The 27,239-nt window shown below is 47.2% G+C and overlaps 1 protein-coding gene and 1 long non-coding RNA gene across 4 annotated transcripts in view; one reads left to right on the top strand and one right to left on the bottom strand.

Annotated features, from left to right (window-relative positions):
- Window positions 1–22,374, bottom strand: part of LOC146821716 (uncharacterized) — a 127,032-nt gene extending 104,658 nt beyond the window's left edge. The window contains exon 1 of the long non-coding RNA XR_014963194.1: window positions 22,261–22,374. This is a non-coding gene — a long non-coding RNA (uncharacterized LOC146821716). The remainder of the gene's footprint in view (window positions 1–22,260) is intronic.
- TTC7A (tetratricopeptide repeat domain 7A) overlaps window positions 1–27,239 on the top strand; it is a 1,536,967-nt gene that overhangs the window by 526,600 nt on the left and 983,128 nt on the right. For all 3 annotated transcript variants that reach the window (XM_085612750.1, XM_085612748.1, XM_085612749.1), the window contains exon 6: window positions 24,220–24,298. In XM_085612750.1, coding sequence (XP_085468876.1) covers window positions 24,220–24,298 — 79 coding nt within the window. The remainder of the gene's footprint in view (window positions 1–24,219; window positions 24,299–27,239) is intronic.

The raw sequence follows: 27,239 nt of genomic DNA, 5'->3' as shown, positions 1-27,239 counted from the left end.
AATTACAAACCTTTCAAAAGACTTCAATAAAACTGGAAACGCTATATCAAATACAATGTCTAATTCATCAAACATCTGTAGTTTCTCTTAAGTCATGCTACCGCGCCTCTCTGCATGGTCCACTTCTTCGTACAACTTAAAGGCAATGAACCGTGCTGTTCAGCCTTTTCATCTCCGTTGTAACGATAGGGGGCTTATTTGCAATCCCCTAACTCCACTGGAGTGTTACTTTTTTTGATGCTGCGGTGGCTTGCCCCATTCCCCATATTTACAAGGAGGGGCTAAGCCACTTAACGCCACCTTGTAAATATGCCCCTTTCTGCTGCCCTCTGCTATGGCAAAGGGGCAGGCAATGGGTGTTGCTGTGGGCGTTCCATCGCAACGCCCATTACTTTTTGACACTGTCCTAGATTTACATGGCTGGGGCAGCACCAAAAACTAAGGCCAGGTAATACCTGGCCTTAGAATGGCCACACAAAGAGACATTATTCATTTCTCCTCGTTTAATGCTCTTTCTATGTGTGCTGTGTTCTGCAGCAGACCTAGAAAGAGCAATCGCCATTTCTTTTGATAGTTTATGTGCAGGAAGGTGCCTTCCTGCACATAAACAATTGCCCCTGCATTTAAGGCACCCTTGCAACATGGAGGCAAGGTGCCTGCACTGGCACTAGTCCGTTTTTTAGCACCAGCGCTAGGGGAAACGCAGGGTTGCGCTGTATTTTTCTAAATACGGCGCATCCCTGCATTTTGAAAATGTCGGAGCGCGGTGTTCCCAAATTTGTCAGTACAGTGCGCTCCCTCATTATTTTGTAAATTTCCCCCAAGGTGTAGAGTGAACCCTTCCAAAGCTTCCCTTTAATGAGAGTGTAGTCCCTGACCCATTTAAAAAAAAAATCACTGCTGTTATTTATTCACTCGGAAAGCGCTCTCTCGTTGTTTACGGAATTAATTAATGGTTTATTTAAATGATACATACTCCATAGGGACACAGTGCCTATATAAAAATGAAAACCCTTATAGAGGCAATGATATTATTACAGATAAAAACAATTGTTGAAATGAAACTAAAAGGAAACAGAAAGCGTCAGCGCGCAAAGGTGGGCAAATGTTATTTGTTTTTGTGTTTGCATTAGTTCTGGAATTTCGCGCTCATTAGATTGGGGTCAGTGGACTTCGCGAGGTAGCGCGCCATATGGGGAGTCGCTGCTGCGCCTCTTGGGGGACCTGCGTCTGCCTCCACCTTGTTAGGAGGCTGGCGCCATCCCAGCCTTGCATACTGCGCTGGTTGATTAAACTGCGTTATGCACAGTTTGTCTGCCTGGGGCTGAACAAACCGTGTTCCGAACACATGTGAAGCTTTTTATGAAGACTTCAGTTGTCTGATTTCATATATTAAAAACAAGTTTGCTTGCATAACGAGAAGGACTGATTAATTAGAGCAGATGGATAGGAGTGAAAGGTAGGCCTGCCTAAAGAGGTTTGCCGGCTACACACTTGAGCCACGCGCACGAGCAGGGGTCCCAGTCGGCTTCTGGTATGGCATAGGTCATGCTAAGCAGGGGCTAACCCTAGATGCCAAACAGGGTTGGATTGGGATTAAAAATCGGCCCGAGAACGCTTAAAAAAAGTGGCCCATTTTTGCATATTGCCTTTCGCAAAACATTTCTTCGGTAAAATTTTATTCAGAAAGGTGGGGGTTGGGGGGGGGGGAGAAGAAAATGCACGGATTGATTTATACTGGGGAAATACACATGAAAACAGGTGAGGTCGCTTCTGCTCAGGCCCCCAGCCCCCGCTCAGTATGCACACATTATTTGGCCGGCCCATGGAAAGAAAGGGGGTGACACCTCTGCCCTTTCATAAATGGGAGGTAATGGATGTGAGAAGTTGGCCTGGTATATGCTGTCCACTAGTTATAGTGGGCACCTTGTACCAGTCCAAACAACCCCTTACTGATGATAGGTTAAAGACAACCTTTATTGAAAGCTATTCTAGTGGTAGCTGTGGAGAGCAGCCTTCAGGCTAAGTCTTGAAGGAATGTAAAGCAGCTTGTTTTACCAGTCTATAATCTCTTGAATGGCTAAATGAAAGACAACCACACCAGGTATATATATAAAATATATGTATTTATTTCTAAACACACCCTCCTAGTCTCTTTATGAGACTAGAGGTCAAAACACATAGGTTACACTTCAAATATAACAATAAAATAGCACAAATACACGTTAGGCCATAGGGGCGAGCCAAACCATATACTAAAATAGTGGTATAAGAACCACGACTTAACTAGACACAAGGTCTAGAGCCTGTAGAATCGCTGGGACCCCAAGGAACCACCCAAGGTAGTGACACAGGGGACCCTACTCTCCTTCAATGGACGCCCATCTGCCCCCTGAAAGGCCACTCAGGCCCCCGCTGTGCTGCTGGTGGTCTCCGAACAATGCAGACACCGCTCAAATCGACCCCCTAAACTTCTCAAAAAACCAGCCCACAACTGGAACTGGACACCGACCCCTCGGGCAGTGCCCGCGTTACCAATCCGACCCTGATGCCATACTCAAATCGGGCCCCAGCCAGTGGTACTCTATGGTTTAGTGGCTGTTCGGAAATTTAAGAGAGAAATTTAGATCCCCAAACGATAACCGTTCATGTTTTTTCATCAAACTGATTCGGAACTGAGCACATTGTATTCACACTAAAAGCTGCACTCACTGTTTCCATCAGATTTTCACTACAATTAACTAAGAGTGAGAAACATCTAAAATGGGTGTGATAAGGCGTGCAAAACTGGTGAAAACCTGTTTGTGCAAGTTATTCACTAGTATTAGTACGTAAATGTAAATTGAGGGCAAAACTCATCTATCACCTGTACAAGTGTTAGGGACACATGCCGGGTAGGCAAACCCGGACCCAATAGGGGCCCTTGTGGAACGCCTCCCGAGGGCGGAAACCACCTCTCAAAGCCCAGCGAAAAAGGGGGCGCACCGGATTGGGCACCCCCAAGCAAGCGATAGCTGCCCAATCAGGGCAAGGAGGGACAAGCGGCTGGGGGTTAAAAAGGGGCATAGGTTCCCCCTTTTGGCCATAGGTAACCCCCCCTGTCGCATTGGAATCCCACCCACACCAAAGAAGCTGTTGTCGCAGCCGCTGAATCATTGGGAAAGGGAGGGGCAGAAGAAACCCAGAAGAATATCCAAAGGGGAAAGTACCATAGGTGGAAGAGCCGCTCACACAGTGTTCCTGGGATGCCTCACGGCAGGGACACAGGGTGACCAAATGACAGCACACAGTCACAGGCAGAGTAGAAGAGATGCTGTCACAATGTGCTTGGGATGCCACACGGCAGGGGCACTGAGGTGCAGGCGAGTGGCCAGCAAAGGTCCAGGGAAAGCGGAATGGCACTTGCAGCCCGGTCCAGTCCTAACAGATGCCCAAAAATCGGTAGCAAGGGAAGCCTGGAACTATGAACACTGAGGCCTTGCATAGGGGGCACCTCAAACAAAGATAGTACTGGCAGAACAGGACTACGACAAGCATGGGTAATGATGCAGGACGTAAATTGACATGGATGTGTATGAATGACCAACCAATAATCTGCAAGATGTATAATCCATGTGTTGAATAAACTGCAGCCTTTCTATTCACCATATCATGTTGTCGCTGGAATGATTTATGGGGGAAGGGTCGCATGCGCTTAGGGCGCTAAGAGGAGAGGGGTGAACTCGCCCCCTGGGAGGTGTTCTTGCGTCTTGGAGTTTTTGCATCCACAAGTACCTGCTGGTCTCAAACAGATGATGTATGCTCCCTCGTGACCGTAAATATAGGAACCGTGATGATGAAATGGATGCTAGATACAGCAGACAGGGTTGTGGCAGAATGACCTCTCCGGCAACCACGTACACAATACAGCCTTGAGCAAATCTGGCAGGTAACCCATGGTAACGTCGTCAGTGCCAGCTATTTCCGAATCCTGGTAGCAAAAGGCTGGCAGAGATATTTCTCCCACTTATCAGGAGGTGCCAGTAAAACCATTTCCCCTCAAGTGCTCGAAGAGCATAAAAACTGCCTGTGAACTCAATTTCTGGGCATTTTTACCATTCACACTGCTAGCTCTTGATAGTGTGTCTCACTTGTGAGGAAAAAAATAAATAAATCTACTGTTAAAAAAAAAAAAAAGATTGCAAATCTGTATGGACTTTTCCATTACATTAGCCTGACTGCATTCTGGCGCCTCCTTTAGGGCTCAATTCAGTCAAGAAAACGATACGTTAATATTTACAAAACGCACAAACCTTGGACCAGAGGCAAAGACTGACAGTACGAGTGGCCATCTCCAGGCCAGGGCCGGACTGGCCGTAGCGGGCACCGGGCAATCCCCCGGTGGGCCGCACGGGTGGGGGCGGTTTTGGGCCCCTGGGGGCCATTTTAGTTACAGGGCCATACGAAAACCGGCCCTGGCAAAGAGCTCGGCGGCACCCCCATCCCTCGGGGGGGCGGGTCCAGCCGAGCACTTTGCCAGGGCCAGTTGTGGTTCCCAGTCCGGCCCTGCTTCAGGCTGGTAAACTTGTGGAGTAATACCGCCCTGTTCCAGGGGTAGCATGAGTACTATGTTGTGGTATTACTGAGGGATTGTGAATGAATCCCCTAAATGCCTCTATGAAATTAGACATAACATGCGGAAATCGGAGCTACTACACTGATATCTTCATGTGAACCCAAAATTCCAGGCTGCTTAACATAACATAACAGGTGCATTTCTGAAGCGCACGTTCACCTGTAGGCATCTGGGTGCTGAATAACAGATGTTTATTGTTACCCAACTCAATGGTACTCATTTGATCGGCCTCAGATGGATGGAAGGCTAAGTGGGCCCACCAAGATTTGAACCTGTGACCATAAGGTCGAACACAGATCCCTGCAGTGGATGCATTATTTCACTGAGCCACCAGAGCCAGAATTTCTGTAGACAGAGTCCTCCAGGGTTCACCGAGTGAATTTTTCATGTCATCACACTTGTGTTATTACTGTCTGTGGTGTTACCACAGTACCCATAATATCATTTCCAACTATTTTCCCTCTCAAAATTGCATCAAGAGGCCATTCATAATAAGGGCCATGTATGTAGTTGTTGAAAAATGTACCTGGTGGAGGGGGCGGCTGACCGCATTTATGGCCCATTCCCCCAAAACGTCCTGTGAAGCAAAACCCCAAATAACTCTTTAGGTGATATTGATTGCTGTCTGGTTTTTGAACATGAAAACTGTCCCAATGTGCTTTAAAAGTCAGACTTTCACGGTTTGGCACTGGTCCCTATACACATTGCCTCGCCCGGTTTGGACCACGATGCTTCACAGTGAGAAAAGAAATGCTGTGAAACTGATACGAGGGTACGGATACTGACCCATGAACCAGCCATTCATCTGCAGTAGCTTTGGAAAGGTTAATGATATCAGTTAATGGGTCGGAAACTAAAATGCTGTGTGAGTGAATGGATTAAACATTCATAGCCCTTAATGTGATCTTCACCCTGAGCGAACGAATGAGGAAGGAAATGAGGAGTTAAAGTGCAGCCACTCTCTAGCAAAGCCATTTGGGTGAAAGATTGTAGAAAGAGCTGTGTTTCTATTAATGGAGAATCACGATGATCGGTGGCTCCATCAAAGGTACAACTTTGTTTTAAGGTAAGTAATAGTGTTAAATGGCATTCAAAGCGAATGCGCCAGGACTTTGGAGCACATGCCTGATCTCACAGAATGCACTAGGACCTTGTAGCACATGCCCGATCCCACACGAGGACCTTGGAGCACATGTCTGATCCTACAGAATGCACCAGGACCTTGGAGCACATGCTTGATCCCACAGAATGCACCAGAACCTTGGAGCACATGCCTGATGCCACAGAATGCACCGGAACCTTGGAGCACATGCCTGATCCCACAGAATGCACCAGAACCTTGGAGCACATGCCTGATCCCACAGAATGCACCGGAACCTTGGAGCACATGCCTGATCCATCCCACAGAATGCACCAGGACCTTGTAGCACATGCCTGATCCCACAGAATGCACCAGGAACTTGGAGCACATGCCTGATCCCACAGAATGCACAGGAACCTTGGAGCACATGCCTGATCACACACAATGCACTGGAACCCACAGAATGCACCTGTACCTTGGAGCACATGCCTGATCCCACAGAATGCACCCGGACCTTGTAGCACATGCCTGATCCCACAGAATGCATCAGGACCCTGTAGCACATGCCTGATCCCACAGAATGCACCAGGAACTTGGTGCACATGCCTGATCCCACAGAATGCACCGGAACCTTGGAGCACATGCCTGATCCCACAGAATGCACCGGAACCTTGGAGCACATGCCTGATCCCACAGAATGCACCAGGACCTTGTAGCACATGCCTGATCCGAAAGAATGCATCAGGACCTTGGCGCACATGTCTGATCCCACAGATTGTACTAGGACCTTGGAGCACATGTCTGATCCCACAGAATATACCAGGACCTTGGAGCACATGCCTGATCCTGCAGAATGCACAAGGACCTAGGAGCACATGTCTGGTGCCACCGAATGCACAAGTAACTTGGGGCACATGCCTGATCCTACAGAATGCACCAGGTCCTTGGAACACATTCGGATCCCACACAATGCACCAGGACCTTGGATCACATGCCTGATCCTACAGAATGCATCAGGTCCTTGGAACACATTCTGATGCCACAGAATGCACCAGGACCTTGGAGCATATGTATGATCCTACAGAATGCACCAGGACCTTGTAGCACATGCCTGATCCCACAGAATACACCAGGACCTTGGAGCACATGCCTGATCCTACAGAATGCAACCGGACCTTGAAGCACGTGCCTGATCCCACAGAATGCACCAGGACCTTGGAGTACATGCCTGATCCTACAGAATGCACCAGGGCCTTGGAGCACGTGCCTGATCCCACCGAATGCACCAGGACCTTGGAGTACATGCCTGATCCTGCAGAATGCACCAGGACCTTGGAGCACATGCCTGATCCTACAGAATGCACTAGGACATTGGAGCACATGCCTGATCCTACAGAATGCACCAGGACCTTCGAGCACATATCTGGTTCTACATCATAGAACTGCAAGGTATCAAGTGTTGAGAACATGGATCACAACATATTCTCATACAAATATTAAGGGTTCAATGGAAAAATATAATTATTGATGTGCTCTGCTTCTTGCCCGCAAATAAAAGTGTGTCCTTGATTTTTGTACTTATTGTATGTGTGGGGATAAAAAACCCTGTTTGAGGAATGCAACTTTGGCTGTCTTTGTTGGAACCCTTTCCTGCTGCAACATCTAAGTTTGAGACCTGGTTTTTTACATACACTGGGGCTTATTTTAAACCAAGACTAAAGAAGGAGTGAGAAGTCTTTATGATAGGTGTACCCTCATCTTCCCAAATACTATGCTTCAACTAACTAAGAGAGGAGATACCTAGAATTACTTAAAGTTCATGTGTGCCATGTATCCGAGATCGGTAAGTAACGGCACCCAGGTGAATTGGTGCTCACCTTACATTTACCTCAGTCCTGCATATGAAATCTTTCTGTATTTATATGTAGACAGAGTTTTTCAATACAAATATGTATATATTAATAGGGTCCACACCAGCAGGTACCACCCGTGTCTTGCTTCAGCATTGGACCCTCACTCACACACAAAATGTGTGTGAGTGGATTTGACGCGTTTGTAAGCAGAGTTCTATGAAATGGTAACTGTGAGTGAAGACAGGGAGGGTGGGTGTGTTAAAATAACCTCCACATCCTAATTCTAATTTGTTATGGTCTAGGATTAGGGGCTAGATTAAAAATAAGATTGACGACGCTCTAAGGATATAATGATCTAAGGTGTCTTTTAGGTCGCCATGTTTCAGCCAATAAAACTGCCTCGAAAGGTCATATGGCTTTCTTCAGGACCTTCGTTTACCATGCTAAATATATTGAAAAGCCTATTATCTCGTGCAATTATATTTTATTTAAAAAGGCATGCACATTTATATACAGAACATACATGAAGGACCTTTTCCTCATTTGGGCAAAGCTGAAACGAGAAAATTTCATAATCAAATACTAGGGTACTCATATCTTAACGTGCACCCCATCTTATGTGTTTTATGTCTCTATAACTCTTATTGTGTTTTTTCCAGTGACATTTCATTGTGCCAGTTACACATGACAAACACGAACATATACAAACAATGGACAGACAACGGTGAACTAATCCAGCCAACAACACAGAATGGTAGTATAGGTTACCTACATCTCTAAGTAAGTTTACCGACATCATAGGGAGTTTCAGGTATGGACCGTCCCTGTAGTCACACACTAGAAAAAAGGACACATCAACATTTAGAACCTTGTTGGTTGGTCCTTTACTCACGGTTCTGGCACTTCCATTTGATTTAAGAATTGTCTTACTTCGTCAAGGGTACAGGTCCCCTTATTGGAATTTGAATGTAATTTATAAAGCGCAAAACTCATGCCCCAGGGCGTCTTGGCGCTATAGAAAAAAGGTGTAGGTGCATATCATTTGGCATGAAAGCTCTTTTGCAGGGAATCGACTGCCTCTTCGTCTTGAGAAAAAAGCCAGGTCTTCAAAGATATTTTAAAGACAAGTAGGGAGGAGGCGGTTTTTAGTCTCAGTGGAAGACTATTCCAGAGCATTGCGGTGGTCCTAAAAAAACTCTTTCCACCCCAGGTGGTCTTCCTAAAACGGGAAACAGTCAGATTCTTACCAGAGCCTGAACGGAGAGTCCCCCCTGGGACATTTCATGTGAGCATGTCCTTAAAATGACCTGGTCCCGATCCATACAGTGATTTGTAGGCCCAACAGAGGGCCTTGAACTTGCACCATTTTCTGACTGGTAGCCAATGAAGTTTCCTGATGTCTTCTTTAGCAGATTCATGTGTAGGTATTTTGAAAAGGAAGCGTGCAGCCGCATTTTACAGAGTCTGGAGCCTCTTCATGGGATCTACTGAGATAGAGACTGTTGTAGTAGTCAATCCTGGAGAGTACCAGGGCGATGATCATGGTTATTAGGAAAACATGAGGTAGGAATTTATCAATCAATCTTTCTTATCATTCTCAGGGAGCAGAATGATGCAGAAGTTACACTGCTCACCTGCTCTTTAAGCTTCATCTCGTTATGTATGAGAACACTGAGATTCTTCACTTTTTTGGTGGGTTTGGGGAGTGGGCCCAGCTCAGGCGGCCACCAGGCCATCATCAAAAATGAGGGATTGTTGCCGAAAATGATTACCTCAGTCTTTGTGGCATTCACTTTTAGACAGTTTTTGTCCATCCAGTTGCTCAAGTTACTCATACCGGTCCTGAAGGCTGATCTTGTTTTCACTTTGGCTTTTGCTAATGATACCACGATTTGAGTATCGTCAGCGTAAAGCGTCTGGGAGAACCCACATTTTTTAATAAGAGTCGCCAATGGTGTAACATAAAGATTAAAAGGTGCCTGCATGCGCTATACTAGTCGCATTTAAGCGCGCTGCGCTTATTATTGATTTTAAAGCTCGTTTCTGACATTTTCACTATTTTTGTTTGGAGCCTCGTTTTATTTGTATAACTGTTTCTGGCCTCATACCTGCATTTTAAATTGTGCCCCCACCGCGTTTTTTCGCGGAATTTCACCGGTTTTGTAGTTTCTTCGTGGCGCTTGGCCGCCATCTTGGGGTGGTCTCTGCCTCCTGTGCCACTTGCTGCAGCGCTCTAGCGCTTCATGTAGCCCAGGTGAGCTGGTATTTAAAGCTCACTCTGCTAGCGCAGCGGTGACGCCTGACTCGCGCCGGAGTCGAGCCAGAGTCTGCCCGTCTGCGCCCGTCCGCGCTAAGTACGCGCGGTACGCGGGGGATTTTATCTTTTATCTTTACTTTGTGTATATTTGTGTGCCCGTAGTTGTCGCCCTGTCAGGATGATTATGTATTCCGGTGCCTCGCTTCTTGTCATCAGAGATACTCTCCCACGCTGCTCTGCCACACCCCACCATCCGCTGTGTGGCCCGTTTCAGTGTGCTTGCAACAGATGGTCATTGGACCAGCCTGTAGGTATTCGCGAGCTCGCCACTTCTCCCGCCCCACGAGCTCCTCCTGGTCTCTCTCCGTTGCCTGGTAGCTTGGGATCTGGTCTACGATTTTTAAATCTGAACACCAGATCTCTAGTGAAACACCATCTGTCTGTGGCTGATCTCATTTTGGATAAGACACCAGATCTGTTGGCTGTAACTGAAACCTGGCTACAAGATACTGATGACACCATAGTCAATCTTGCCTGTCCTCCGGGCTATTCATGCTTCAGATCTAACCGCCATTCTAGAGGTGGAGGGATCGCCTTATTTATCAGATCCGCCTTTACATGTACCTGGACGGTCTTGCAGATTGCTGGATGTGAGAGTGCGCTGTTTAAGGTTTCCATCAGCCCTCAGTTCTCGCTGTCAGGGATGGTTGTCTATCGCCCTCCAGACAGCGATGTAGCTTTTAGAGGTGCCTTTCCGGAGGCTGTGAGCCTATTGGCTAGCGGCTGTGCAAACTTTTCTATCTTGGGCGACCTAAATCTCCACTTTGATAGGTTAGAGTCTCTGGCCATCAGTGGTTTTTTGGCCGATTTAGAGGCTTTGCAGTTGACCCAGCTTATTTCTCAGCCTACACACGTGGCCGGCCACACCCTTGATCCGTTTTTTACCACTCTCTCTGATGTTCGGATTGTGGCGGTTGATCCTGTGATATGGTCTGACCACTATCTGGTGTCTGCTTGGCTTCCCCTCCCTGCCAATCCCACTATACCGCCTCCTTTGCGGATACCCCGGCGCCACTGGAACAAACTTAGGTTAGAGGACCTTCACCGCATCATGGGTGCTGAGCCATTATGTCCCCTGCTGAATGCCACCTCGGGCTATGACCGGTTCTGTAACTGGATTACCAGGGCGCTGGACGTCCTGGTACCTATCATTTCCAGCAAGTCCAGTCCCCGGCAGGCTAGCCCCTGGTATGACAGCGCGCTGCATGCAATGAAGTCCTCTTGCAGACGGGCGGAAAGGGTGTGGCGTAAGTCGTACGATGCCGACAAGAAATCCATCTACCTGGCCTTAGTTAAGCTTTACCATCGAGCTATATGCAGGGCCCGGGCGGCGTTTTACGCAGCCGAATTTCGAAATAGCCTTAACCCGACTAAAACCATCTTTAAAACCATAAAAGACTTAATGGCAAAGAGAGTTCCCCCACAGTTGGACAGTTCCACCGCCCACTGTGAAGCCCTAGCCACCTTCTTTTTGGATAAAGTCAGGAAGATCTATCTGGCGTTTCCAAGCACACTGTCTCCTGTGATTCCCTGGAGCGGCTCTAGCAGCTGTCCATCGCTGCACTCCCTTCCTACCATCTCCAATGAGGAGTTCGCAAAGTGGGCCCTGCGAGTCAAGTCTGGATCGCCTGCAGACCCGGTAAGATCTGCTCTTTTCAGGGACGTTGCTTTTCAGGGACGCACAGCAGTGTGCTCCCTGATTAACCTCTCCCTAACCTCTGGCCTGGTCCCTGCCAAATGGAAGCAAGCGGTGGTTTCCCCGATCCTAAAAAAACCATCTTTGGATCCATCGAGACCTGAAAACTACCGCCCTATATCTTTGCTCCCTTGGCCGGCCAAGGTTATGGAGGCCCATGTAAATCGGGCCCTCACGGAGCATATGACCCTTGTGAATGTCCTGGATCCCACGCAGAATGGGTTTCGTGCTGGCCACAGCACTGAGACGGCCCTTCTGGCAATGGTTGAGCATTTGCGAAGTGTGCTCGATGCAGGTCAAACGGCAGCGCTTATTTTACTAGACCTGAGCGCTGCCTTTGACACTGTCTCCCATCGCATCTTGCTACACCGCCTGCAGGACATTGGCATTTGTGGTTCAGCTCTGCAGTGGTTCCGCTCCTTCCTCAGTGATCGCTCCTTCTGCGTTGCCACCCCTCCTTTTCAGTCCAAGTACCATCCTTTGGACCTGGGGGTCCCTCAGGGCTCCTCGCTGAGTCCCACGCTTTTTAATCTGTACGTGCAGCCGCTGGCTGAGGCCGTCAGGCAATGGGGCCTTACCATGGTCTCCTATGCTGACGACACTCAGTTGGCGGTTACGATCAGCGGGGATGCCAAGCAGGATGCCTTCAGGTTCCGAAGTGGACTGAGAGAGGTGGCCAGCTGGATGAATAACAACTGTCTCCAGCTGAACGCGTCAAAAACAGAGGTGATGATCGTTGGAAGGGAAGCGGACCACTGGGGGGACGAATGGTGGCCTCCAGAGCTGGGATCAGTGCCGGCCCCTGTCCTGGAACTCAGGAATCTCGGAGTATGGCTTGACCACACGCTAAGCTTTGTGACTCATACAAAGAGAGTGGCGGCCTGCTGTTTTGGAGTACTACGCGGGCTAAGACCCCTGCTGCGATTCTTCGATGCTCCTACAAGACACCTGGTCATTCAAGCAATGATCATCTCGCGGTTGGATTACGCCAGTTCTCTCCTACTAGGAGCGAACCAAGCCGAGATTCTTCGCTTACAACGAGTCCAGAATGCGGCGGCTAGGGCGGTGGTTGGTCTGCCTCGAACCTGCCCTACCTCTAACACCCTGCGGTCCTTGCACTGGCTCCCGATATGCAAGCGTATCCAATTCAAGGCTCTCTGCCTGGTTTTTAAAATTCTGAGAGAGTTGGCACCCGGAATACTCAATACACTGATCTCTCCCTATGTCCCTACCCGCTCACTACGATCCCTTGGACAGTCCTTGGTGGTCGTCCCCCGTTTCAGACTTAGTCGGATGGGAGGTCGCTCCTTCCGCGTGAAAGCCGCAACCCTCTGGAATGCGCTCCCCTTGGAAATCCGCCTTTCGAATGACCTAATGTCTTTCCGCAGGGCCCTGAAAACCTTCCTGTTTTAATTGTTTCTAGCTTTTATTGTTTGCTTTTTGTTACCGGACCTAGTGTTGTGTTGTGTTTACCTTTCCCTGCGCCAGGACGCTCCTTCGCTGGAGCAGCTGTGCGCATTAAAATGCAACTAACATAACATAACATAACATAATGTTTGACTCAGAGCCGAGCCCTGCGGAACTCCGCAAGGCAGAGAAAAAGGCCTCGATGTGAATCTGCTGTCTATTAGCCAGGAACGATTGAAGAAGCTTCAATGCTGCAGGCAGGTACTTGCGTGCCAGTTTGTTTAAAGAAGCCTCTTACCTGTATGAAATTGCCGTTGTTGTTTAGCATAATTGTTAGATCTGGCACCATTGGTGTAGGTCTCCCTTCCATTTTTTGCTGTTGCCTCATGTATTTTTGGTGGTTATAGATGCTTTGGGCACTGTGCCACTGCTGTTCAGTGCCACAGTGCTCCCTATAGTAAATTGATGTAGGGATTCGTGAATCCATGATTGGCTTGATTGGTTTACTTTTCAAACCCTAGTACAGTGCACTGCGTGTGCCCAGGGCTTGTACCCAATGTTGCTGGTGGTCTTGCAGCACTGATTGTGCCACCCACCGGAGCAGCTTGTAAAGTGTATCTCAGGTCTGCCATTGCAGAGCCTGTGTGCAGTCTGGTACTGCCATGCTGACTGGGCAAGTGCACCCACTTGCCAGTCCCTAAACCTTCCCTTTTATACATATTAGTCACCCCTATGGTAGGCCCAAGGGCAGGGTGCATTTTAGGTAAAAGGTAGGACATGCCCTGATGTGTCTGGCATGTCCTAATACTGAATTACAGCCATTTTAGTTTTTTACTATTGCAAGGCTACCTGTTCTCCATTGGCCAGAATGGACAGTTTGATTATTACATTTTATAATCCTAACAGACTCGGGAAACATGGTAGAAATTCGAGTTTAGTGTGCCTGAACTACATCTTTTAGTGAAGTTGATTTTAACATTCTGTGTTTGAAAATACCACTTTTAGAAAGTAGGTCTTTTCTTGTCTAACCATTCAAACCTGCCTCTGCTACGCTGTGTATTCCTTGTCTAGAGTTTGAGTGACAGGGCTGGGGGATTCCAGGAGACAGGGTGAGTCAGCCCAGTGGTGAATAGAGAGATCTGCATCTAGATGAGTGGGAGGAGTTGCACCTGGGACCTGAATAGGGCTGGGCCTTCCCTCCACAATGCTGGCTCCACCTCCTGTGGTGTGTCTGATGTCCCTTTCCCTGCACTGTGAAAGGAAAGTAGGAGACATGTCAACAAAGTGCTCCAGGACTGACCAGAACTGGTTTGGAATAGGCAAAGGCCTCTCTGCCTTCAGAGAACAGAGGGAAAAGGAGTATAAATATTGGGACCCAGACCCTAGAACTTTAGATCACTTCTGGGAATCAAGACGAACCTTTGCTTAGGAGAAGAACCAGGAAGCTGAAGGAGGAGACTACCCCTGTGCTGTGTGTTTGGGGGTCGGCCTGCAGTGGTTGCTTCCTTACCAAAGAGAGGAGGAAAGGACTGAGTGTGCTTTCTATCAACTTGAAGAAGAATCTGCAAGGGCTTGAACTAGAGCTTGCCTCCGGCCTGTAGTCTCAGGGATACAAGACTTCACCAACCAGCTCGCCCCTGAATTCCCTTGCTGGGAATTGAAGTGCCTGCTGTTGTGCTGGGCCTTCTGAGAGACTGCGTGTCGCTGGGAGCTGGAAGCGCGACGCAACAACGAGAAGCGTGTCGCCGCCGCTGTCATCGCATCACCGAGGAAGCGAGCCTCCGCTGCCGCTGTCGTCATCACAACGCCGAAGCGCGGTGCACCGCCGGAGAAGCAGGACGCTGCCACAGAGGTCATTGTTGCATCACCAGAGAAGCGCGTCGCAGGGCCTGTTGCGGCTCCAAAGATCATCGAGTCGCCGCACGGATGTCGGGTGTGCACGCAGCACACCAACATTGTCGCATCGCAACCAAGACACCTTTTTGTCGCATCGCACTGGAGAGCAGTAAGAAACCAACACATCAACTCCCCACACAGTAAGGAATCGAGCATCAAATCCCCTGTGCAGCAGTAAGGAACCGACGCATCCACTCCCCTGCGTGTAAGGAACCGAAGCATAACCTTCCCTGCAACCCTTTTGTTTTCTTTGCGCTACACATCTAAGGTACATTGAGAGTAAAGTGTCGCATTTACAACTAGAGACCCCCAAATCTAACAATAATGATTGATATTTTAGCAAGTTGCACTTTCTATTGGTTTTACTCTTAAAACTTGTGCTCACCCAAACCTGTCCAGTCTCCACCTCCTTGCACGGAGATTGAGCGGCGTCAGTTGACAGCTTTCAACCTTCCACCCGAAGTCTGTAATGTCATCTTGGCAGCCAGGCGTCCCTCCACAAAATCGGTAGACGCCTGTAGAACAAATAGTCGCATGATGCACAGCAAAGACTGTGGATCCCCTTTCTGCCCCTCTTTCAGAGGTCCTTTTGTTAATACTTTCTTTGGCCCAGCAGGGCTCTGCTCTGGGCACTCTCAAAGGCTATCTTGCAGCTATCTCTGCTTTTCTTCGGGTGCCAGATCAGCCATCCTTGTTCAAGTCTCCTATTGTTAACATATTCTTTAAGGGCATTACTCATCTGTTTCCTCCACCTCCCTTCATAATGCCCCAGTGGGACTTGAATCTTGTTCTCACATATGTTATACGTGCTCCCTTTGAGCCTCTTCACAACTGTCCTCTCAAACTTCTCACTCTCAAGACTGTTTTCCTTGTTGCTATCTATCTTCCAAGCCCCCTTTCTTCTCTGTGCATCCGGACGAAGTGGTGCTCAGAATGAGGCCTTGCCCACCTTTATCCCACCTCCGCACCCTTCCAAGGAGCAGGAGAGACTCCGCCGTATGGACCTTAAACTTGAGCTGTCATTCTATCTTGACCGCACAAAAGACTTCCGGGTGGATGATCAACTCTTTATTGGCTATGTGGGTGTCAAGAAAGGCCGGGCTGTTCAAAAACGTACCATCTCTCGATAGGTTATACTGTGCATTAAGATCTGCCATGCTTTAGCGTAGAAGGATCCTCCAGTGGGGTTGCATGCTCACTCCACTAGGGCTACGGCAGCAACCACTGTGTTGGCACGTGGAGTCCCACTCCTTGATATTTGCAAGGTGGCAACGTGGGCATCTGTGCACACATTTACCAGACACTACTGCCTGGACAGTCAGGTCCAGAGGGATTGGTATTTTGCCCGTTCGGTCCTCCAGGACTTTCTCGTGTGAACGTGGTTCGCAGACCCTCCTCCGGGGATGGTATTGCTGTGGTATCTATTCTAAGGTAAGGAATCTACAACATACTGTCTCTTTCAGATGAACAAGTTACTTACCTTCGGTAACGATGTTTCTGTAAGAGACATATGTTAGTTGTAGATTTGTAACCGCCCCACCCATCCTTCCCATCTGCGAACTGATTTCTAGGGATAGGGACTCCCTTACAGGGCCCTAGTTGTGGTGCACCAGGGGTCAGTATCTTTCATGGCTCTGCGCTTCTGGCATGGAAAGTAGTGTCAGAACTGACATCAGCGTGCAGTAGCCACGTCTAAGTGGGCACAGTGACATCATCCCGGCGACCACGACATCGACGATTGATGCGGCGTTGACCAACACCATCTACCAACGCGCAAGAGTATTGCTGAATAAAACATCTCCGGATACAGACTGACGCCTGGGGGAAATTCATAGCATATGTCTCCTACAGATACATCATTACCGAAGGTAAGTAACTTGTTGTTATTTGCTCTTTACTCGTGTCAGATCTTGGTCTAGCACAGGGATATACCCTCGGGGTTGAATGTGGGCTTTATGAATACCATACCATACCAAATGCAGGTACATTGGAGGTGATATTGGCTGGTGGCAGTTTCAAGACTCCCTCTTGCATGGCAGTGGGAGCATTGAAAGGCACACACTGCCTGCCTGACTGTGGACCTGTCACTATGTCTGTGATTGCCACTGTTCTCTGCTCATCCTGCTGAACTACTGGCTTCCAAGGCGGGAGCGGGAGACAGACACAATTAATGAAAACAGTGCTCTGCAGCAGGAGAAGCCCTTGGTGAAAGCCGTTACTACATACTGTCAGGGTAGTAAATGAGTAACTGCCACAGTGCCAATATCACCCTGCAGTGCTACATGTCTAAACACATTGCTTACAGTCACGTTCAATAGAGAAGAAATTCTAAGCATTAGGAAATCCATCTATTCTTCTTGACTTGTTCCCCAGCTTCTAATTGTTTTCACTCTGATCCTCTGGTGGTGTGATATCTATGGCAGCTATGGCCTGGCAAACAGGCCCAGACACACTGGCACTGTGTAAAAGGAAAGGCATATTCATCTCCACTTTGCCTTAAGTGTCCTGATGGTGATAGACCCATCTGCGTGCAGGACCCCTGTGCATTTGCAGAGAGTAGACACTGTACCAACTGTGTTATGCTGTACCTGGTCGCGCCCTTCACCCAGTTCCCATGAGCCAGGATTTGACTTCTCGTCCAAGTTACTCTAAACACTCAAGGATGCTCCAGAGTCCACTCTTCAGACTCGGATGAAGTCGTTAAGTGATCCCTACAATTTCAAAAATGTTTCAAAAAGCCAGACATTGAGTTTTTCAGCAAAACCTTGATCTCAGTGACACAGAGACAGAAAAAATATATATTGATATTCATCAAGCTGTGCACAGACATTGGTGTAGTTGTCAGTATTTTACCAATTTCTTCTGCCCAGTTGGTCCCTAAGGCTCCACCATAACCCACCTGCCCCTTCAGTCTATGTTTCTTCTCTGTACTAGTTTTAATGAAAAACGTCTCTCAAGAATTTAAGATAGTCATCTAGCTTCCAATTGAGAGGTTTTCTCTTTACTAAATGTTTTTATTTAAATCTGGGGTTTCCAGTCTGGTTTTATTTTGTGTAAATGCAAAACTAATGTGGCAATGCTTTTGAGCAGTGTTCTGTAATACATTGTTGTGGCCATATGCTTTACACTGCTGGCTGATTGCTCTCCGTAAGTTAGTAGAACACATTCCTATTGATACATTCAATTTCATGGGTGCACTTAACATTAAGGGTATTTTTTATATAAGAAGGGTAACCCTCTAAACGCATAGGCTTAGCGAAGGAACGTTTATATGTTCTGTTGACCTAAGGAATCCGTATTCTTTATAGCTGAATGCATGCACTCCTTTCTTAAGATATGATGGACTACGCACGAAAACACGCAAACATGCACTATGAGTTATAATGTGTTGGTTTGATTTAAAAAAAAATTGAATTTAACTTTGGAGTTTATGTAACCTAGATTGGCCAAGGAGCCATATTAGATTTTCTTTGAAAACAATTTCCCTTTAGATTTGTAGTATGTACTTTTCATTCTGGTGGCTAGCCTGTACATATAGCATGGATTCTGCCCTCAGCACCAATACTGGAGTACCCTAATGTATCTCAATATGAACCAGTATGGAAAGTGCAAGGCCAGAGGCCGGACTGAAGGGTCTAACGCCGAACCTGCCAATGCTTGACATCATGGACGCTAAGCAGTGGCGACCGCCACTTACAAAGGGTGGTGGGCATGTGGGGGGGCCTGTTCATAAGAATATTTTTTTTTTAAATGTACCCGATGCCGTCGGCCGCCCCTGCATCGCGTCACTCCAGCTGGCTTCTTCCTGGTCCCAGCAGCCCCTGGGACAGACTCCCATCCATTCCCCCTGCTGCAGAGCAGCGCAGGGATTGGCCTGAGCGGGCGGGAAAAACTCTCCACTCAGTTTCATGGAGTCGGCGGGGTTTCTCCAGCCCGGCTTCTGAATGCAGCCAGCTGGAGAAACCGAAGTGCACATGTGTGTTTTGGTCAGCCTGAGACAGCCGGCCAAACACATATGCATACTTAGGGAATGCACAAGCACTCCTTCTCCCCCCTCCCATGCCCCACCCCTCCATGCACAAGCTGGCTCAGAGCCAGCAAACGTCAAATAAAACGATGCTAGAGCACAGGTTTATTTTTCGGTTGCTGGCTCTGCGCCAGGCAGTGGGGTGACGCACCTCCGCCATTGCGGAGGAACTGCCACTGGTGCTAGTGCCCGCCTTCCTGCTATTATGTAAAATTAGAAAAAAAGTGAAGCAAGAGCAAAGTGAACCCTTGCTCTACAAACGTTAAATCTTTGTGCTATAATGTTTCCGTTACCATAGCACTCTTGTAGTCCAGCCAGTTAACCTGGGAAATGTGATGTTGCCGCACATGCTGAATGTTTTATTTGTTACGGGGTGGGACGAAGTGGGGCCCTCCGCACCTAAATATGTTCTAAGTAGCTGAATATGGCGAGAGATGGAGCTGTGGAAGCAGGGTTATGTGCTGGCTCTTTGCTACCCCCTTAGTCTCACTGCATGCGCCGCTGTCCTTGAAACGCAAGCACCAAGGGCATTGGCGGTTGTTGTAAACGTGTTGTTGCATGCAGCCGCTCTGGGACGCAGATCCCTTCTTGGTACTAGCTCCTCTGCTCTATTAAGCAAACTACCACACTTACATTCATCTTTCCTCTGTATGTGCCTTTCTGTATGTGATGCTCTTAATTCATGTGTGTTTCTGTATGTGACGCTCTTAATTCCACATTTATTGAAGAACGTGTTGGCAAACATTTGTAACATTGTTTTCAATTTAACACCAGCCAAATCCTTTATTCTCAAGAGGCTGTTAATTATATATTTTATCCACACAGGAGCATTCTTCCTTTCTCTTCCATTCACTAGTCTTTTACCCAATTTAAATATACAATAGGAGATTGTTAAAGTCCAGTGTCGCTGGTTAATCATCAGTCTTTTCTCCAATTGATCCTTTTATTCCAGTAGGTTTGTGTAACTTGCCCTCCACCGTATATCATGTGTAGGGTTTAGGCTTTCCTGAAGTTGTACTATTATTAGTTTCAGTGGACAGCTGTCATATTTACATATAGATGCATAGACTCAAATTCAACACATTACTTCATACGTATGCTCCTGCAGCCATCTTCTGTGTTTACTGTCGGCGTGTGCGACCTCTCACATGGCACAGTTGGAAAGCTTCCTAAAAGGCCTTTTAAAAGTCAGTCGTAAGCGTTTTCACAGCTGACCTTCAAAGGGCCTTTTGGGAAGCTTCCTGTTTCGTGTTGACGACATCCTCTTCTACCTCCTCTTCTCCCACAGCCTCTACTCCACCCACAGAGATAGACACACGGAGACAGAGAGACACACACACAGAGACGCACACACAGAGGCAAACAGAGAGACACACACACACACACACAGACACACACACACATAGGCACACAGACAGAGAGACAGACACACACACACAGACAGACACTGATACTGTGACAGAGACACACGTAGACAGAGACAGAGAAACACACACAGAGAAACACACACACAGACACACACACACGGACACACACAGACAGAGACACAGACAGCCACACAGAAACACACAGAGACACACACGGACAGAGACACACAGAGACGGAGACACACAAACACACAGAGAGACACACATCACACACACAGAGGCAGAGACCTACACAGAGACAGAGACACACAGTGACAGACACACACACACACACACAGAGGCACACAGACAGGGACAGACAGAGACAGATGTGTGTGTATGCTGGGTCTGGTAGCTCAGTGGACTAATGCGTCCACTGCAGGGGCCTGTGTTTGACTTCATGGTCACGGTTTTTTTTCTTTAGCCCCACCCCCCACTGACCCCGCCCCTACAGGTGCGGCCCTCGGCCACAAACCACAGTGTAAATGTGGCCCCCGAGAGAAAGTTTGTGAGTACCCATGGCCTAAGTGCACGGGTCATGCAGACACTGGATAACGGGCCTGACATCATATAAGCAAACAGTACAGCCAGCCACGCTAATGGCGACCAGAGGAGCCGGGAGGGCACAGCAGTGTTGCTTCAACATTCAATTGTATACTCCTGGGGAAACATTCTCACACTCCATTCTCTATAAGTATTTATTGTTGAAGGACTCGAGTAAAAAGAGTATTTGGTCGGGCCCTCCAAGGTCAGCCTCTGCTAAATGCCGAAACTGCAAACCCTCCTCAGCCACGTACCTGCATGCCTCCGTAATGTGTGGATTCTCGTCTTTATGAGAGAGACAGTAGGAAAGGTGGTGAAAGTCTATGGGACCATTGCCTTTTTTCATTGTGCAGTTTTAGATAGCGCGAATTCCACCCGAAGTTATCAGGGCGCTTTTCCTGAGCACTAGTTGCATTACAGAGGGACTCATTCTTTTTTAGGCACGAGAGATTAAGTGATTAGCCCAGAATCACAGGATGTTTCAGCCTCCCTCCAGACTCGAATCTGGTTCTCCAGACTCGAATCTGGTCCCCCAGATTCAATGTGGGCCGCTCTAGCCGTTAGGCCACATTTTAACAATCTTACATTATCATTGAAGTACAGTGAGTACTGCATTGGGAAGCCAACGCCGCCCTAGGCTGACGTTGACCAGCAGCTGTCCAATAACAATGCCGTTTACCAGGCGCGCAACACCCATTGGACTCACAGGGCTTCAGCCCCCCCCCCCCGTCGTGTGTGGCAGCCCGGGATGAGACACCTTCCCGGGCACACACACAGCCGCGGCCGAGCACTTCACAGGTCTTTAAAAGACCATTTGCATGTTAATGAGGCCTCGCTGTTGTTTCACCCCTTCTAAGAGCCCCTGCAGCTCCACTCTGCCTATTGCTTAAAGTTCAGCCCCCCCCGAAAATTTTTCTCAGCCCCCCCCCCCCCCCCAATTTGGCTCTAGTTGCGCCTCTGCCGTTTACAGTCTCCTGTCTTTTAAGGAACACTCATACATTCTCTTTTGGGTCGCCGGCTTGAGGGCACGTGCTCTGAGTGCAGAGCCATTGGTGCACAGTGGTTCGCGTCACCCTATCGCCCTCCCTTGTTCATTGGAGCTCTTTCAGGTTTCATCACTGTAACTTTTGATCTCATTTTAAAATATAAGATGAAACCTCGTGCACTCTAAAATATAGCTGTAATGATCGCTACGCCATGAATGCAATATTATCTGCTACAGATTCCATACTATATGTAAAGGCACCGCGGCTCTCAAACTCTCAACCTCGCCTGCAATAGGGATAGCTAAAGAACATTGTGCAACTGAAATATTTCTTGACTCCCGGAAATAGCGGATTTATTTTATTTTGTCGGAAGCATTCTGGATTTGCAAACGTTAGGCAAAAATAATAATGATTAACCTCTTAGAGTTGCTACCTTATTTGGAGATGAGTTATCAGTTAGATACAGACATCCGGCCGAGTCAAGCATGGCTTAATGTCCTCTTTGTCTGCAGGGTCTGTGAAGCGTGAGTTTCCACCGCTGCAAATGACCGCACCCTGGACGGGGCGCTCATCCAGCCTCCATTTAGTGGAGCAACTCAATAGATCGTTTGTGCACACAGGCCCCGCCCCCGCTGCCCTGCAAAAACACACACACACACAATCAATGTGCCCTTGTTTAGCTAGTCATCAATGTTTGCGAGAGAAGCCTCTGGTTAACCAGAGCTGACATACTCCAAACAGCATCATTTCAGTTTGGATTGATGTCCGCGTCACTGTCGGGCCACTGGGCGCTCTGTCCACTCGCTCGGGTCAACGTCCACGGCAGACATCGCTGCCCTTGATCGCTTCCGACTGCAGATGACCTGAGACGTGGACATGCTGTGCCAATGAATACAGGCTCTGTGCGTTCACATCAACAACTGCATTCACACTGAAGGATTTGGGTCAGCAGAGGGGGTACACGGTGCAAGGGGCAGGGTCATCTGCACGAGGATCGCTAAACACGGCGATTACATACGACGTCATTTGGTGTAATCGCATGCAGGGTGTAACGTGCATAGAATTAATCATTGAAGAGAAAGTCTCAAGAGCTTCGTGGCCCCTCGTTGAAAATAAATGTATGGATGCGTGGCACCAGGCGGGCAACTAGAGCCAAATTTGTCGGGGGGCTGAAAAAGATTTCGGGGGGGGGGCTAAGTCTTCCAGATATAGGCAGAGTGGCTGTAAGAAGGGGCGAAAACGCAACAAAAGCCTCATTAACGAGTAAATGGTCTTTTAAAGACCTGTGAAGTACTCGGGTGCGGCTGCAATTAGACGGACGCCAGCCCGCGAGGCTGTCTCAGCCGGGCTGACACACATGACGTGGGGGAGGGGGGCGCTGAAGCCCGGTGAGCCCAATGGGTGTTGCGCGCCTGCGTGGCGCATGCTTGCCACGGTAGAGAAAGGTTGGACATGTTCACTAGAGTTCAGAAATGTATCGAGGATGCGAGTTTTGAGCTTGCCTCTGAACTGAAGTGGAACGAGTCTAGGCGCCAGCTGTACCAAGCCAGTTAGCACTCACAACGTACGTGGCTTTTTCAAATGTACTAAATCAATTTTGCAGTTTGTTAATTGTTTACCAAATCGCAAAATGGATTTAAAAATGCATACCGAATTCCAATTTGGAAGGGGAGTATTTAGGGCTCGCCTTTCAAAATGTGATTTGGAAAACTAGGTAACAATTTTCTACCACTGCAATTTCAGGTGCGAAACACTGGTAGGTCACCGATCTTCAAAGGAGATGGTAACCATTTCGCAAATCGGAAGGGGTCCTCGTGGGACCCTTTTCCCTCAGTAAATGAATGTGTTTGAATGAGGGAAATTGTCCAGAGGACCCTGCAACACCGAAATAAAGGTTTAAAAAAAATAAAAAAAATCTTAAATGCAGGTCCGTTTTCATTAAGGAAAGTAAGCTGCATTTTATATTTAAAAAAATATTTTGTTTAAATGTGATTGCTGACGTAAGGGTTTGCTGACCACAGCAGGCCACCATCCCTGTGTCATCCAATCGGAGTGAATAACAATTTGGAAACTACCTCATAAGTACTCATGAGCTTGGTCCAATTGCTTCTCACTCCAAAATAGAGATTGTGTAACCTGACCTGGCAGTACAAAGGTTGGTTTACAAAATCAGAATCACATTGCAAAAAGTCGTTGCTTAATTTGCACCAATTTTTAGAATCAGTTCTTTGTAAATCTTGCCCCAACTTTGGAGGTTCTCAGTTCCACTTTTCTTTGCATTTTCACATATTTGATAACCATCATTAAACGTTTGAGGTTTGTTCTAGTTTTGAATTGATAGCTCTGCAATAAAACCTTTTTTACAAGTGTAACATTGTGTTCTCTTTTATAGGAACATTTTGAAAGGAATGAAGGAGCTTCGGGATGTCTTAAGAATTGTGGAAACTAAAGCAACTCAAACCTTTAAAATGGTAACTATACATGCACACAGTTATACATTTCCTCCTTTTTAGATATATTGAAGCTGCCACAGTCTGCCTCATAGGGCTCAGGTAGTAATATACTAAGGCAGGTGACTGTTGTCACATTTGACACATTTGCCATAGTTATCTATTGTAGACGAGTGCTGTACTCTTGATGCTTTAGTGACACAAGTGCCTTTGTCAATGGTTGAAGGGGCCAAATATTAAGGAACAGTGTTAGAAAAAGACAAAAATAACTATAAATAGACTCGACCGTCCTGCCCAAGAACCTCTCCTTCATTGGCAAAGTGTCACGAATGGCAGGTGACCCAGCCAATCCAACTATTCCTATTGCACGCACTTCTGTAGAAACTCAAATCATTTGTTGGCATACCTGTGAAATGAACCCTGCTGATTCCTGCTCTCAGTGCTTAATTTGTGGAGGTATTTGCTAGTGCACCAGCACCTATTTACGACAGTCCACCACATTGTGGTGTTTAAAAAAAATCTGCAGACTCTTTTACAATTTCATATACTTTAATAACATAATGAAACCAGCCGGGTCAATGCCATCCTCCCAGCATGATGTAACTTGCAATGGTCCAAAATGTGACGCGTGTTTGAGTGTGATGGTTAGAAGGTAGCACTAGAACGGGCATTTGGTGGAGCAGGAGGCAGCAGCGTGTAGTGTGAGCTGCGGTGGCCTCCTGGGGAATATATTAGTGCCTGGCCCTTACTTAATACAAATTAAGCACTGGTTATAGTTTTCATGTATTGTTTCCAGTTGTGACTTGCTCATTAGGGCTTTGGGGCTCTACAACTAGATGCCCTCACTGCATGACCCTGCTCTGAAGGAGCATCCATGCTCCTTATGCCCTTTACTTATGTCTACGGGGCGGTAGGTCCTCCACCTCCGTAGCACATACATTGGCAATGACAAATGCTTTGCAGGAGGATAGTAGAGAGAAGCAGCCTGGGTTTGATGCATGCCATGGAGCGCTCAGTCACACATCTCAAGGAAAGCTCAGACGTTTTGCCTGACGCTCCTAGGGGTTGCGTGATCTTGTGCTTGTGGTCTTGATGCTCTGTCCCTGCCGTCACATCTGCTGACGGTCGGGTGTCCGACTTTACTTTCTCAGATTTTGGCACATAGACACCCCAGCTTTCTCCTCATCCCTACTACAGGGGAAAGAAAAAGAGAATGCAGAACTTTGCTCACACATCAGAGACAGCGCTGAACCGCTGTGCAAGTGCTGGTAAGTTCTGGACAGTGCCTAATTTATAACATGATAAGTTTGAAGGCTCAACAGTCTTCTCAGGAGATCACTGCAGTTTGCACCAAACTCTACAGTCCCTGACAGCGCTGCCAAATGCGAGTACCAACAACACATACTTAACTATTACAGTCTTACAAAGGTAACAGTTTGGACTATCCTAGGTGACCAAAATCTGTAAGACTGGCCTGTGCTCCCTGGTATTATTACTTTTGTAATTGTATATTCCATTGGTAACCACTTTGCTCATGTGCTTTTAAAAAAAAATTAGACTGACGGCACCACCATGTAGTGGACTGCCCTGAGAATGTGCTGGTGATATGAAATAAGTGCCAGTGCCGCACGCAGCAACCACTGGCACAAATTCAGCACTACTTCTGGGTTGTCATTAAAAATTATCTAGATTACTGTCTTCACGGATCCACCATTTCCCGGGCATGTGCACATCTTTCTGTAAGAAGCCAGATCTGCTCCCGTTATTAATGCCTCACACTGTCCTGAATAGTTTTTGTTGCCTTTCACTAATGCTACAATGGCTTGTATAGGAGCAGTGATGTCTATTTTCATGAAATACAATGCAGGAAACCCCATTATATTGGGGAAAGTGGCAAATAAAGTGATTTACAGGAATTAAAGTGCAAAGCCAGGACCAAAGGTAGGAATACACCCTCGATTAAAGTGCAGTAATACCACTTAAAATAGAACACCCGACATAAAAACATAGAGATTTACAAGAATTTGCTAACAAAAAACGTATGCTTAAAATATTGAACAATGCCTAGGGGTCATTGCTGCATTAATCATCACAGACCCCCAAGTTTCCCCACCATCATAAGCAGCCATCAGGTGATGTGTTCCTTTTTGAGAATTTCTTTCTAGAGCCCTGTCTAAGAATGTCCCCAGCTTGAAACATAGCTTCACATTTTCGCATTTCATTATTATAACACATTAGCTCTGTGACACGGCGAATATGCGGTTCTCTGATCTTCTGAAGTGTATGCAGCTTTCTTTGTAAAACAAGATTTACGAAATAGTAACGGGTGTAAAAATGATGCAGGTCCGGTGTTGCAGAAGGGATACACTGCAGCTTCTGAGGGCCCCTTGCAAGCACCAATAGCGTTCCTGCTCCGAAATAAAAATGCAGGAATTTGACCCAGCCTCAGCTTCAACATTCACCTCCTTGTTTTAATGTGTTTAATGATGCTTGTATTTTCCCTCTAGTCAGTATGCCGCAAGTGTTCCAACTAATTTCGTCCTATACAGTCCTCCAGACCTCTCCTTAATGCAGCCTCTTTAACCATACTTTTTATTTGGTTTTTCCTATTTCAATTGCTGTCTTAACTTTTTCCCAAAAACTCTTTTGTCTGATGGCTTCATTATTTCATCCATGTAGTCAAGACAAAATAGGGTATGCCAAGACTCCAACTGTATGATGCAAAGACCCCTCTTCTGACTTAACAAAGCTGAGCCAATCATTTATTGATCACTGGTAATATCTGAACTCGAAGCAATTGAGCCTAATTCAAGCCCTCATGCACTGTTAACTGTCCCCCTCGGGAGACCATGCCGCTTCTTCCAAATATTTGTTTTCACTTTTTGGATGAGGCAGAAGGATTTCTCCTCCAGGATCTAATTACCATATAATAAAAGATTTACTATTTTCAGGGCTTAGGTCT

Source organism: Triturus cristatus, chromosome 6, assembly GCF_964204655.1.
Source record: "Triturus cristatus chromosome 6, aTriCri1.1, whole genome shotgun sequence".
Classification (NCBI taxonomy): Eukaryota; Metazoa; Chordata; class Amphibia; order Caudata; family Salamandridae; genus Triturus; species Triturus cristatus.
The sequence above is the reverse complement of the archived record's forward strand: the minus strand, read 5'-3'. Positions and strand labels throughout refer to the sequence as shown.